Source organism: Hirundo rustica, chromosome 4 (assembly GCF_015227805.2).
Source record: "Hirundo rustica isolate bHirRus1 chromosome 4, bHirRus1.pri.v3, whole genome shotgun sequence".
In the NCBI taxonomy this organism is placed as follows: Eukaryota; Metazoa; Chordata; class Aves; order Passeriformes; family Hirundinidae; genus Hirundo; species Hirundo rustica.
Window position 1 is genome coordinate 40,729,682 of NC_053453.1, and position 15,786 is coordinate 40,745,467.

Here is a 15,786-nt window from a genome sequence, read left to right on the forward strand (position 1 = left end):
TGAGGTTTCTTCAGAGTTCTAAGTAGGAAAAAGTGTAAGGATATAATTCCATCACACATGTCATCAGATGATAGTCAGGACTAGGAAGAAATACAAATAGCAAGAATATAAAAAATGCCGATGAATATTTTGGAACATTGGGACTACTGTAAGTAAAGAACTTCTTTGAAGAGAATGATGGAAATGTCTTTAGCATACCTTATAAAGGAAACAAAAAATGATCACTGAATTTCACTTAAGATTTATGGAATTACATTTACTTCTTTCAGTCTTTACTTCTTTCACCAAGTATGTCCTGTAATGCAGCTATTCACAAACTAGTGATTTTTTAAAATTACTCTATATTGGCTGCTGTCTTTCTGTTATCCACTTCTGTTTGATGTTGTTTTCCTCTAATATATTTATTAGAGAAGATCCTTATGCCAGTTAGAAGATTCTGTGGTTTTAGTTTACACATGCAACTCTTAATGGCTGATAAAGACATGCTGCAATATAAAGAGAAAGCTGCAAGATCTACTATTTTCTTTTTTTTTAAAGCACATATAGATTCTTTCCTATTACAGATTGCTAAAAAGCAACTAACTTGTTGCTGATTTTTAAGAACAAAAGGAATAAAAGTTAAGAGATTGTCGCAGTGTCCTTGCACACGCCAGAAAGGTGCTGACCGCAGGGTAGCTTAGCCTTTGCACTGCGGCGAACGCGTGTGAAGTCAGGGCTGCGAGCAGGGCAGGCAACCTGGCAAGGGCAGGGCCTTGGCTCCCCCACACCGGCGATAGGACTTGATGTATTCATGACACTGGCAGCAGACAAAGAGCTGACTCTCTTGGACAGGGTTGAACAGGATTTATTAGAGGGGAGACTGACCAGGAGCTCCCCCTCTGACCACTGCTGCCCAGAGAGAGCCCCGAACAGAGCTTGAACATGAACCTGTAAACGGGGGAGGATCAAGGGGAGGTAACAAAGCAACAACCAATCAGCACAACTTGGGGTGGAACCGGGGGTGTAACCATAAAACACTGGAACCAGTCACAGGCAGGGAGTAGGGCATTTCCCAGGCACCAGCCTATCACTCGATGGCCTCCCTGGAGCTTTCCAGAACCCAGGGAAGGGCCCCGAATTGATAGACAGGGTGCCCAAGGGGAGAGAGAGGGGATTGACATGAACAGGTGTAGGGTAAGGTGATTGACAGCTAACAGGCATAGGGGAAAAACCATTGGGGAAAACAGGGGGTACCTGGAACGGACCATTACAAAGAACTTCTTATAAAAATACAAAACTGCTTACATAAATACTTAAGACTTAGCAAAACAACTCTTGTACCACCACAAGATATCAAATTTAAGATACTTGTGCAGTGGCACAAATTTGCATTTAAAAGTGAGTCAAGATACTATACTAATTTCTAGTTTGTTGCCTTGAATCAGACACTATGCTTTTCCCTTGATCTACTTGAACCTTTGCAGATAATTTCAGTGCATGTTGAGACTGAAGTAGGTCCCACATTTTGAAGGAACAAGTCAGTTCTTCCGTAATTCAGGACTGAGCAGCATAGTATCTTATTTCCTCAAATTTTTCTACACGGAAATACACAGCTTGCAATGAGAAGTATAAATACTGGGATTGGTACCTTGAAGAAACAGTTACAGTAAACTGATTAGATTTTACTTAGTATCATAAAAATAGGAGAGAAAACACTGACCACTACACACGCCGGTCTTTGTAAAACTGGCCTTGTGTACTTGATTGTGTTTGTGTGCTGAGCATTGCTTCCAGCAGGCTTTTCAGTTACTTTAAAATTACCATCATCTTCGAAGGAATAGCTTCAGCCAGAAGTAGTAAATTACAGATGGTAGTCTTCTTTGAAGAGATAGGATATGATATTACTCGTATAAGTTTTAGCAGAGTTTTAGTCAGAAGTCTGTCATCCACTTTTCCCCATTTTCTCTGGAACGTTGTAATACAGAATGTAAAATTATTTGTAGAGATTTAGATACAGCTGAACATTGCTTTCATTGCTTGGGCAGGCTTCAAAAAGCATGTAATCCTTCTCAGCCTAGTCTGTGAAAATCTTCCCTCCCTGTTTTTCTATGTTTTAGTTTCTTCACCTTATGTAATTTCATTGTCATAGGCCAAGCTGGTATTTGTCATTCCTTTCTTATGACCACACCATGAAATGGAATGGATGGCTGTAGTCGCTTCATTTCCCAGATAACTGGGATTTCCTCAGAAATCTCTATCAGAATATGAAGCTTTCACTGAAGGTGGTGGACCAGTGTCATCCCAGGAAAAAGCTTCATTTGGGAAGTCTGGATTCTGTCCTGTACTTTGAGCGTTATCCTGCTGCACAGCTTTGGGTAGTTCAGGAGTTACTTGACTCTCTTTGTATTACACTACAATGAACCTTGTTAGCTGAAGGGTATTTTTCTGAGACTCCTGAGAGCATTTGAAAACCAGTTATACTTATTTACTTATATACCAGATATAAACTTATTTACTGCTAATAGTATTTCTCAGGTGAACTGGGTTCAGTCATCTTGGTTGTTATTTCTTGCTTATATTACCCACATATTTTTTTATTTATATTTGTCATGTATCTTAATGATCCTTTGCTATGTGGAAGTTTAGATTTTCTAGTATGAAAGCTTCTTTTACTTTTTAGTTCTGTGTTTTTCCCTTTTGGGACTTTGTTCTATTTTTGCTTCCAAAACACAAGTATTACTTTAGACATTTTGTCCTTAAGGCTGAATGTTAATAAAGTCATGAGATTATCCACTCTGGCACTCTCAAATTACTTAATTCCTTTTGTTGCTTGGTGTATTGCCTTTCTGAAGTGTGACATAAGTTGATATCTATAAAAAAAGACACTTTCCTCCACCTAAAATGCATTACTAAACTTAAGTTTCCTTCCTGTATTATTTTTTTACAGTCATGATTCTGGATGAACATAAGAAACCAGTGAAGGCAAAGACTTTGGGAAATATTGTGGTAAAGTAAGAAAAATAAATATCTCACAGTTAAAATAAACTTCCTACATGGGTTGATTTTTTTTTGACTAAAGTTTAGATAAAAATCAGAATAATTGAAGTAATGAGGTTTGAAAAGCATGTCTGTCTCTGATACTGATACCAAACTCCCAGAATGTTTTATGTTCATTAATGTTGAAGAATTGCAGATGAAATTGTGTGAGTAAATGAGTGTGGGTTGCTGGGGTTTTTTCTTAGACTACAGCAACGTTTACTGTTTTCTTAATTATCAGAGTGTTGGCACAGAATGATACCTTCCTCTTGTGATGTATGAAAAAGATACTGAATAATTCCCTTCACTATTTTATCTTTTCAGTTTAGTGAAATAGTACAGCAGTACAGATTGGCATGCTTTGGCTTACAGGTGTGATGCTGCCTCTTCTTTCACTAACTCCTAATCCTGACTGATGCACCTTCTTAGAGGGAGAACATGTATTTTCTGTTCTTTGTAAAAAAAAAGCAAGGTGTCTCTGTGTGCTTTGCATGAAACAGTGTTCATTTGTACCAGTACTTGGACAAAATACATACAGGAAAGGACTCCAGGGGGAAAAAACCAAAAAAAAACGCCCAAACCAAACAAACAAAAACCAACAAACAACGAACAAACAAACAAAACCACCAAACACGCCCCCCGCCACCCGCAATCCTGCTGTGCATCATGTAGGTAATTTTTAGTACCATCTACCAGACTCCTGATAGACGAGTTCCATAAATTTCAATATTAGTTTTGAAAGTACACCTTTCTTGGCACATTTCCTTAGATAAAAAGACCTCTGTGTAGATTACCCTGTGAACATCAGTTACATTTATCTTGTCCGCTACCTTCTCACTGTTGCCAGGACCTTTCCTTACTCCTGTAATATTCTATAGGCTACTGCCCTTTACAGCCTGTGCCGGCTCTGTATGCTGGATGTTTTACAGGCTTTCAGGCAAATGGCATTTTCCTCAGGTTTTTTTTTTTTTTCCTCAGAGAGAGGCACCTGCTTTGTGATGAATGTGGTAGCTGTAACCAACTTTGTTTTTTTCAGTCACAGAAAATAACTTCAGCTCTGAACACTTTCTAACTGCAAGCAAATACAAGTCCCAAAGGAAATGTGTTCATCCATTTCTTCTGTGGTAGATTTTTGGAGAGTTGTGGTAGATCAGTCTTCACTGCTTGCTTAGATGAATGAGAGGAAATACAAAGATTAGTATTAACCTTCAGTGAACTGAAAATCTGTCAAAAGTTGAAGCATTGGAATGCATGTACCAATTTTGGTGAATTGTAAGTGCAGTTAGGTGAGGACTGCAGTTGGCTGAGACACACAAGCTGGGGCCAAGAGACAGCAGGCACTGGAGCTGCAGATGTGCAGCGCTAACAGTGTGGGTGGGCTGCACAGTGCCTGTGTGGCAGGTGGAGTTGCCAAGGTGGGGAGGCTTTTTACTCAGCTGTACAACTGATCTAATGTAACTAGACCCCTGTGGAGTAATATCACATGAACTTATTGTACTGTGTGATGCAGATGTGTGTTTCCAGGATGAAGTCTATACCGTGCTTCATTCTCAGCATCTTCAGCTAAGCCACCAGGACACAGACATGTAGGTTTAACTTCCCCAAGTCAGCAGACTCAGATTTAGGCATAGTTCTCTTGTGACACGTATAAGATTGTGCATTCATGCCATTGTTGAGTATGTGCATTCATTCCATTACCAAGCACAAATACTTAAAATTGCTCCAACCTTTTATAGACTTTGGTTCACAGTATTGGTAACCCAGCTCAGGGTGGAAAATGTCTTTCAAAGCTCTCACCTCTGTAGTGCCTGAAGCCATAATAAAACATAGGATTGTAATAAACAGAGAGAGAAAAGGTATTTTGTAATAAAATTGATTCTAGCTGCTTAGATATTCAGGTTAGTTATTATTATTCATTATATTATTCGTGCCTATTTATTTAACTAGGATGGAATAAATGACCTTCCAGATGTGTTCATGTCTCTCCAGTGCCTGCAGGAGTGGCACAATTGGCTTAGGGTAGGTACTTGGTCATATCTGCCAAAAGAGGAGTGGAGTGAACTCCACCTTTAGCAGCTCTGCCAAACAAGTTGAAAGATAGACTAGCAGATATTGTTGGAATATGCGTGCATACACTTTTGAGTTTTACTCTCTTTAAGTGCCTGTCAGGAGTGATATTGCCATATTAGAAGATTCTCTTTGGGGTTATTGTCTACCTCTTCTAGCCAGAATTTATCTCCCCTAATGTTGCCCCACATTTAGATGTTTTTCTTAAGGGATTACAAATGTGTTAATATATTTATTTGTTGTTGTTTCATTTGTTTTGTTTTATCTTGTTCAACGTGACTTTTCCTGCAATCAAATAAATTGAAAATGAAAAGGGGGAGGTTTTGGTTTTTTTTTTCCCCAATGTATCACCCAAAGTGTTATCACAACAGGGGTACTATTATTTTATCATGTTGTGTTTATTGTATTGTTAATTTTATTTTTTGATTAAAACAAGGTTTCATGAAGTCATCCTTCAAAGAAGCCATTTCTCTCTTCAGCAGTCTCCTACATGTACAGACCCTTTAAAATAGCAGGGGTGATCCTTGTTACTTGCAGGTTTTTTTTGTCAGCCCAGAGCATGTCCCCTGCAGCTGGAAGAAAATGGGAGACTTAGCATAGTTCTGACAATTATTCTGTCATACACTCAGTAAAATATGAAAAAACACAGGGATTTGCTTCACCTGTAGCATAGGTGAGTTAAGAAATAATCTTCTGTATTTTTTGGAGAGTGTCCATGCACTGCTTACAATGTCAGCTGTGCAGAAGTGGTAAATTGCTGCTCTTGGTTGTTTTTATTCCTTACTAACTCCTGGTAAGCGCTATTTATGGCTGCTTGAGGCCTGCAGTTTTCCTAAGTACAGTATTTAAAATATCTATTCTTACAGCAGAACTTCAAATTTTAATTTCATCCTGCAGGAGTCAGATAATCTTGAAAGGTAATTCTTACATCTAATTAATCCAGCTTGCTGCCCCAAGTATGTTCTTTTCTTTACTTTTTTGCCAGCTGATACCTGCTCAGTTGTGGTGTTTTTTTGGTTTTTTTTTGTTTTTTTTTCCTCATATAGCCATCATTTCTGCCCCTTGGACAGATTATTCTTGGATAAAAACCTCTCATAAATACTAGTTTACCTGGACAGTGCAATAATATCTCTGATTTCACTAGTCTTTCAGGATAAAGTTATTGAAAGCAGTGTCACAACATTTGTGATAGAAGGACAAGGGAAAATAAAAGTAACTGCAGATCATGAGGGTGGGCTTATATGAATTGTTTTTAAATTTTTATGTATTTCTTTCTGAGCTAGAATTTTTCAACATGAAAGATTCTGAGAATTTATTCTGAAGTGAAAATGATAGCAGCAATGACCTCCATTTCCATTAACAAGAGCAGTCTGGTTTAGTGACACGTCTGCTTGCATTGTTCTGGCCTGCCAGTAATTAATGCACACTTGAAAATGTGTATGTATATATGTAATTTTGATTAGCCATAAGAATTTTCTAGGTTGTCTGTTGTTAAGGAGCATTAACAAAGAGAAATCCCATGTAAATTCCAGTTTTCTTTCTTGTACATTGAAAATATCACAAACCCATTACGTTTATTGTTTTGAAGCAGTCATCAGCACTGTCTCATTAGCTAGCAGTATTCTTTATATTCACTCACAGAATGACTACATTTACCTTATGCTCATTCTTTCCAGAGAGTAGTGACTGCCAGTAAATTTGCTGCTAGACTCTACTTACACTTCCTCTAGTGTTTGTATAGTTAATTTTGTACCATAATAATGGAGTATTGCAGGGTAAGTATTTACAAGTTTGCTTTAGCAATCTTCACTGCACAGAATCACATAAATATGTTCCATATTGTCACGATCCGCTCGTACAAGCGGGGGTCGTGATGGTTCGTTTACTGATCTCAGAGTGCAAAACACAACACAGAGGGGATTTCAGCATTAAAACAAATGCACCTTTTATTGATTAACCATAGCAAATGCGATAGAGGGATTAAGAGATAGAGAAAGAGGTAGAGGAAAGGGGGGATATAGCTACCAAACGTGGAGACGGAGTCCTCGTGGTCCGGTCGATGGGTCCGCCCGTCACGTCGGGGAGAGTCTCTCTCTCTCAAAATCTCTGGTTAACTCAGGGGTTTTTATTATAGTCCTCAATCACGGGGGGGGGAACAGGTAAATCTACTGAAGCCACCAAGGGGGAACAGGTAGTCCATGTCCTTAGCAGTAAGCGAGAGCCATTGTCTTCTTGGTCCAACGATCACGCCTCCAGGCAAACATCTCGCTTCAGTTAAGTCAGTCCCCATCCCTGAATTAGGGTTGCAGGGGTCTCATGTCTCAGTCCTTGAGAGGGGCTTCATATAGGGGTCTCAATCTCAGTCCTTGGAAGGGGGACTTTTGATCTCTGTCTGTCACTGGTGGTTGTGAAGCAGGTGAAGGATTTTCCGTGGGGGACCACCAAAGTTACCCCAGAAAGTTCCCTTGGCCAAGAGGTGGGGAAATTCATAGGCTATTGTCATGAAGCAGGGACCGTGAAGCAGATGTAATCTTCAGGTACAGAACTACCATTACACTGCTCAAAGCCCGTGTACCGTGGCATGGTGACACAGGAAAATGCACCCGCAGATGATTGGCAAGCATCCACCTCGAGCAGGCCAGAACTGCAGTGGGTCCTCGGGATCCTTATGACGATCGTGAGGCAAATGAGGGGAACTTCAGACAGACTCTTACATCACCCCGTGACTCACGATTGTCTTCAAGAGATCTTCTTCAGCAGGGTTCCGTAGTGGCATTGCGAAGTCTTCAGGACTCATCAACGTTGGTAGTATATCCCGAGAAACAGAGGTAGTATGTAGAGAGGGAGAGGGAGAAGAAGAAGGAAAAGGAAAAGTAGGAAAGGAAAAGGAAACAATAATATTAATTCAGATTATCAAACAAATGACAATTAATCAAAACAATAATATCAATCAGTAGTAATTTTTTTTTTTTTTTTTCATAACAAATCACAAAAATCAAAGGTAATTTTCACAAGATTACAAAAGGAAATAATTTCAAAATATACATCCTGGTGAAGCAACAATTGCTTTACCAAAGTTAGGTTCATTCCAATGGGAGTAGGTGATCGTTTGTGAATCAATGTATAATTCGATTGCAAAAGGTAATGAGAAGTAACTGGAGCTTTATAAGAGAAATCACATCCTGTAATCTTAGTAAAATTGCAAGCACAGAAATTCGAATGATTTTTAGTGTCTACTACTATGTTTTCTACAAATACCATATCACAAATAGTTCTAAAGCATGCACAACCATTACCTATATATATAAGGACTGTTCCAGGGGCCTCGTTGGGATGAATTTCAAAATGACAGATATTTTGCTCTGTATCCAAACAAATATCTTGAGCTATAACTGCATTACTTTCACAGATAAACCCTTGTTGTTCTCAGACAATACAGGATTCTAAGTTAACAGTTTGCCATTTCTCACCAATTTGACGGGCCCATTCCCTATGCTCGGAAGGATAGAGAATAGCTCCATCATAATTCAATCCTAATGCAATGATAGGGAATATCAAATGTACTGAAGCATTACTTATGGTTAATACAAAAGCTGTAGCCGTGTTTGTAAGGGGTTGTAAGTAAAATTTACTAAGTTCCACCAGGATTGGAATTCTCTTTCAAAGTCAGTGACATTGTCCCAAATTATTTTCCGAATTTCAGTAGGAAAAGTGCCTTCTTCCCCTTCTCTTATAATAGAGGCAGCAACTGACTGCATCCACAGTTGAGCTTGGATAGAGCTGAGGGCCAAAGAAACATTGTTTTGTGTAGCTTTTACATTTACCTTTTCCCAATTTGGTAATATGTTTGATAACAACCACTGATGTGTTCCCAAAGCCAATAAGGATGACTGTAGTGGTTGTTGTAATTTAGTCAAATCTCTAGTTGTGGCAGCCAATTTATTCATTAATAGTATTTAGAATTTCCAATCCTGTTCCCATAACACCAGTTATGTCTCTTAACGTCTGGGGCTAAGCATAACCAGTGGTTGTGTTGGAGTGGTGGAGGTATGAGCTGTAGTAGACTGGGCTGTGATATTTATTTTAAACTTGAAAGAAAGCCCTTCAGTATTTTTGGCCCAAAGACAAACTACTTCTACGGTTTGTGGCAGTGTGAAATTGTTCCAACAGTCCTGTATGCTTGGATGCGTGCAGACCTCTTTGTCCGAACACTGATTGAGATTGCTTTACTATAGGTGGTTCCATTAATCATTCGGCACCCTATACTAATTTTTTTCCCCACTATCCCTGGAAGCTGCCAGGTTTTTTGGTTTTCCCATTCCTGCCTAGTGTATATATCTGATTTTCATGCATGACAAGAGTTGACAGGTTTAAATTTTCCACATTTCCCATGGATCCGGTAGAGTGAACAAAAGCTTGGGACCAAGGCCATTCCGAATAATTCTGGCCATGGGGTTGTGCTAGGATACAGAAAAGTATCACTAGTCTTATCATGGTTCAGATGATCTTTAATGTCCCTCGGAGTTCTCCTGTGAAAAGCAAACACAACAAAATCTGCCACTAAGAGGCAGAAAATTAGAATGATGGAATTGTCCAGCATGTAATTTTTCTGATGCTCTTTCCCTAGGGCATCAAAGACTATACATGCATAATTATTCAGAGGGATTTTCAGCACTAGGGGTACTGCCCCTACAGTAAGGAGGTCCACCAGAGCAGGTTGTCCAGGGTCATGTGCAGGATGCTTAGGATCATCAGGTCCCTGTGGTGAGGGAATTATGCTTGGAGGTGTAGGGCAAAAAGCAGTGATTTTGTGGCACCCATTTACCACCCATTTATCATTCACACCTTTCACAGCTTCTTCAGTTATTGAGAAGATGTTACAGTAATGTTCAATCTGAGCATAACACTTTCTTACTGAGGCCCCCTGGGCCACCCCATCAGGTGGGGGGATCCCAGTAGTGATTGTTTTAATAACTTCAAAAGGGCCTCTCAAGACAACTGGTTGTTGTTGTCCAACCTTCTCCACTTCTTTGAGAGCTAAGCTAACCACAAACAATCCTTTTTCCCAGGTAGTATATCTTTTTTCAGCATCTTTGAAATCACAGGAATAAAAACCAGCAGATATCATCAGACCCTCAGGACCATGCTGCCATATGTGTACAGATAGCCCTGAGGAGGCAAATCCCCATTCTACCTGGAAAGGGTCTGTAGGGTGAATATGGCCCAGGGCTTGATGAGCTGTCACTTCAAAAATCAGCAAGTGCATTGCTTCCTCCTGAGAAGGGATCCAATCCCATTTCACCCCTTTCCTCAGCAAACCATAAAGGGGCCTAGCAATTATTGAGAAATCTGGAATGTGTTTTCTCCAGAACACTAATAGTCCTAGAGCTTGCTGAAGATCTTTCCTGGATTCAGGCATTTTAATCTGATCTAAAGAGTTTAGGGTATCCGGTGGAAAACAGGTCATAGCTCCCTTCCACCAAATTCCCAAAAGCTTCACTTCCTGAGAAGGTTTTTGAATTTTCTCTGAGGTAACCTGCAAATTAAGACTTTCTAAGTGAGAGATTATTTTCTGTTGGACATCTCCCACTTCTATTTCATCTCCTCCCACAAGGATATCATCAATGTATTGATAGACAGCTACATTGTGAGCTATGGGTATATTTTCTAACTCTTGGGCATCCTGAGCTAGGGTGAGGGAATGTTTGTACCCTTGGGAAAGCCTAGTAGAAGTGCCCTCTGGGGTTTTTACAGGTCCATACTTTTCACTGTAATTAATGAGATCTGCTGCAAGCTGATTCCCAGTCCAAACTTTATGACCACCGGCAGATGAATCAGATTGAGAAGCTGGCAACTGAGAGGGGATTGAATATGGAGCAAACCCAGGATCAGTAGATCCAGTTTGGTTGCTTGGGATTCCAAGGAATCTATCCAGCCTTTCCACAGGACCTAATGCCATTATGGTCTTTTGTAAAGTAATTGCTGTAGGTTTGAGTGGTTCTGGAAGCCCCCGAATCAAAGGGGTCATCAGTTCTGGCTTCACTGGTAATTGCTTTGGTGATTCATAGCCAGAAATTAATTTTCTTTCATGTATCATTTGCAAGCAGGCAGCTTTGTGAATGTTTTCTAGCAGTTGGTCAGGGCCACCGATTATAGCCAAAGGTTCACCCCTTTCCAAGGGGCTAAGCCCCTCTGCCCAATAAGCTACAAACTGAGTCAGGGACCACGAAATACGTTTATTTCCTGTTGTCAAGAAAACTCCATGTCCCCGATATCCACTGGCCTCATGTTCAGTTGATTTAATTTGATCTCCACCAGTGAGGGACACTCGGAAGACATACTCTGTCTCCGATTCTTGTGGGAGGTGGCTGTATTCCTTTTTTAGCTTAGCCAATTCAGTAGTGCTGTATGGTATATGTTTGGTTGTGATATGTAGTTCAAAATCTTCATCATTTATGTAATTATATTCTGTTTTAACCAAGGGTCTCAAGTGAGGACAGCACATTTCCCCGCAGTTTTTAACTGCTTCAAGTTCCTTATGGGGATAAATTTGTTTAATGTGAGGAGTTTCCTTCTCCTCTGTTTCCATAGAGGAATCAACATTATCGGAGTTTTTAACACGTTCCTCTCTGAGGGCAGCTCTCAGTGCATAGATCTCATTCCTTTCTTCATTTAACTGTTTTTGCAAAATTTCAACTAGATTTTGAAGGGAGTCTATTATAGCCTTTTCCTCACTTCTTCGCTTAAAGCGACTTTCTACAGCTGCTGAAAGACAAGCTCCCAAAACTGAGCAGAGGATAGTTTTGTTTTTGCCCAGTTTAAATTTTGTTTCATGTTGTAAAGAACATACTCTATCAATAATATTTTCCAAATTAAACCAATTACATCGTGCCCACTCTTCTCCTTCAGGAGAAGGCTTGGCATTGTGTTTAGCAAGTAATGCATAAAATGCAGCTTTGTCTTTTGTACTAAGATTTTCAGTCATTTTGTGAAGGGATCAAAACCACAACAGGGAGGAAATACTTAGTTACACACACACACAGCTCAGCTGTGTCTCCCTTCGCTTCCCTGAGTGGGTGAAGAGACAAAATCTGCCTGGGAGGCCCTGCTTAGTTTCTTCAGGTTGTCCCTTCCTTCCCAGACAGTCCAAATTCACACACATACAAAACAGTTTAAAAATGCAACTTAGCCTTCTTAGTACTTTTATGAAGGGATCAAAACCACAACAGGGAGGTACCACTTAGTTACACACACACACAGCTTGGCTGTGTCTCCCTTCGCTTCCCTGAGTGGGTGAAGAGACAAAATCTGCCTGGGAGGCCCTGCTTAGTTTCTTCAGGTTGTCCCTTCCTTCCCAGACAGTCCAGAGACATACAAACACAAAAACAGTTTCAAAGTACAGCTTAGTCCTTTACACTAAGGTTTCATTAATTTTATGAAGGGATCAGAACCACAACAGGGAGGTACCACTTAGTTACACACACACACACAGCTCGGCTGTGTCTCCCTTCGCTTCCCTGAGTGGGTGAAGAGACAAAATCTGCCTGGGAGGCCCTGCTTAGTTTCTTCAGGTTGTCCCTTCCTTCCCAGACAGTCCAGAGACATACAAACACAAAAACAGTTTCAAAATATTGCCTAGTTTACACTATTAATTTTATGAAGGGATCAAAACCACAACAGGGAGGTACCACTTAGTTACACACACACACAGCTCGGCTGTGTCTCCCTTCGCTTCCCTGAGTGGGTGAAGAGACAAAATCTGCCTGGGAGGCCCTGCTTAGTTTCTTCAGGTTGTCCCTTCCTTCCCAGACAGTCCAGAGACACACAAACACAAAAACAGTTTCCCCTTTTTGCACTAAGAGATCTTTTGTGAAATTCTGAAGACAGAACCCTCAATTGAGTATGGGGGTGCTTATCACCTAGGCGTGTGCAGTTTGCGGGAAATTCGAGTCGCCCCCCTTGCTTTCTAGCTCTGTTCAACCCTTTCGGGAATGACAGGCTAGGTGCGGCTGGAGCGAAACGTCCTTCCCCTATTACAGACTACACACGACCCTGCAAACCCCTCCGTCTATCAGAATCCTGTCCGTGACGCCAATTTAATGTCACGATCCGCTCGTACAAGCGGGGGTCGTGATGGTCCGTTTACTGATCTCAGAGTGCAAAACACAACACAGAGGGGATTTCAGCATTAAAACAAATGCACCTTTTATTGATTGACCATAGCAAATGCAATAGAGGGATTAAGAGTGAGAGAAAGAGATAGAGAAAGAGATAGAGGAAAGGGGGGATATAGCTACCAAACGTGGAGACGGAGTCCTCGTGGTCCGGTCGATGGGTCCGTCCGTCACGTCGGGGAGAGTCTCTCTCAAAATCTCTGGTTAACTCAGGGGTTTTTATTATAGTCCTCAATCACGGAGGGGGAACAGGTAAATCTACTGAAGCCACCAAGGGGGAACAGGTAGTCCATGTCCTTAGCAGTAAGCGAGAGCCATTGTCTTCTTGGTCCAACGATCACGCCTCCAGGCAAACATCTCGCTTCAGTTAAGTCAGTCCCCATCCCTGAATTAGGGTTGCAGGGGTCTCATGTCTCAGTCCTTGAGAGGGGCTTCATATAGGGGTCTCAATCTCAGTCCTTGGAAGGGGGTTTTGATCTCTGTCTGTCACGGTGGTTGCGAAGCAGATGAAGGATTTTCCGTGGGGGACCACCAAAGTTACCCCAGAAAGTTCCCTTGGCCAAGAGGTGGGGAAATTCATAGGCTATTGTCATGAAGCAGGGACCGTGAAGCAGATGTAATCTTCAGGTACAGAACTACCATTACACTGCTCAAAGCCCGTGTACCGTGGCATGGTGACACAGGAAAATGCACCCGCAGATGATTGGCAAGCATCCACCTCGAGCAGGCCAGAACTGCAGTGGGTCCTCGGGGTCCTTATGACGATCGTGAGGCAAATGAGGGGAACTTCAGACAGACTCTTACACATATTCAGCAGGAGTTGAGACAAGGTAGTTGCATCATACAGTGATTCTGAAATACTTTAATTGCATTGGTTTAATTGTGTTTAAGAAAAGTAGCTGTGTGAGAGGCTCTGTAAACTACTAATGTTGTGGATTTTTTTTTTTTTTTTTTAGATTTTTTTTGTAGATTTAGAATTGGTGAAGGAAGAAAAATCAAAATATTCTAAGAGTTAGGATATTTTGAATGATGACTCACTCCATTGTATTGAGTACAGTAATGCAAAACTGTATGTGCAGTGCTGTAAAAATGAAAATACATTTGAAAAATTTATTCACAATAAATTTTAAATAGTCAATATTTATAAAGAAATAGTAACAATAAATTCACAGCTTTTTATCATTATACATTATAAGTTAGCCAAAGGGAAACATGACTGTACTTCCAAAGCAAATACCTTAGAGTGAATATCCTTTAGTGAAAGAGGTGTTATTCAAAGTAAGCAACCCATTGACGGTTTTCCTATTTGTGGTAACGTGTTCAATAGTTATACAGTATTTATCCAGCAAATAAATGTTTAATAGGAAGCTTACTCCTTCGATATTTCTTACCATGTGTTAAAAAGAAAGTAGGTATCTGTGTAGAAGGATGAAGCAACCTGAAGCCAGGATTGTAATCATTATAATGCTCAATAGAATGCTAACCAAGAGAGCTTAAAGGAAAGAAAAAGAAGAAAAAGATGCAATCTTCTTCAGCACAGTGTAGTACCTTGGTATTTAAGTAAAAAAAAAAGTTGAACTAAGATCCTGTAAGGCTTGATGAGTCAACATTTGGGCATTTCAACTGGGATACACATACACGCATGGGAAAAGTCACAGCTCTCTTTGTGCTCTCCCACTGGAAGAAAAGGAGGCAATTGTGGGAGAACAGACAGAGAGTGCTGAAAGCACTCTTGCCCCTAATGTGTTGCAGTTGTGTTAATTACCAAAGAGTGGGAACAGCCTTGCCCTCACAGTGAAAAAAGAGTGAGTTTGTCAGTTGGAGTCTGCTGGCCATGCTGTGACGAGAAAGGGACAGAAAGCAGTGAGCTAGAAATGAAGAAAGAGCCAGAGCTGTGTGGGGTTGTTCACAGGACTGCAACATAGCAAAGGTATGGCAGACTTTTTATATACCATGGGACTGCAATGCAGAGAAGGTACTTTAGGTAACGAGGTACTGATGCTTGAGGCCCCCTGAAGTTTTTAAGGAAGCACTCTCTAGTGCTGTGGCCATCTTGACAATGATGACAGGCAGTGACATATGTTCTTGTAAGCAAGGGCTATACAGCTAGGTAAAGTGTAAATTTGCTGGATCTATAAGATGGAGGGCCCTAGAAAGCAGTGACTTTCAAAGGAGTTTTTTAAGTTGCAGTGGATAAACTTCTAGATACACAGGATCTAGAATGAAAGGTAGCTGCTGGTGTAACTAATCAGGCAATTTGATTCCTTGTTATTCAGTAGGGAAACTGAAGAGGAGCCACCATTACTGTCAGTGGATGTGATGTTAGTACATCCATTGATGCATTATGCTTGGTTCTTATCTTTGTATTTTGAAAGACTGTTGAGGAAGTGTCTAGATTTTTGGGGAAAATATGAATGAGAGTGACCTGAATAGACATGGTTTAAAAACCTGTGGTGTGTAATTCACCCAAGATCAGTAAAATAGTAACTTTTTTCAAGGCCAGGAAATACTCAGAGAACAAAATACTCTC

At 40.5% G+C, this 15,786-nt stretch overlaps 1 protein-coding gene across 6 annotated transcripts in view; it reads left to right on the top strand.

Moving 5' to 3' along the window:
* ACSS3 (acyl-CoA synthetase short chain family member 3) overlaps nt 1-15,786 on the top strand; it is a 93,148-nt gene that overhangs the window by 63,264 nt on the left and 14,098 nt on the right. For all 6 annotated transcript variants that reach the window (XM_040062885.2, XM_040062886.2, XM_040062887.2 and 3 more), the window contains one exon: nt 2,927-2,990. In XM_040062885.2, the coding sequence (XP_039918819.1) occupies nt 2,927-2,990 (64 nt within the window). The remainder of the gene's footprint in view (nt 1-2,926; nt 2,991-15,786) is intronic.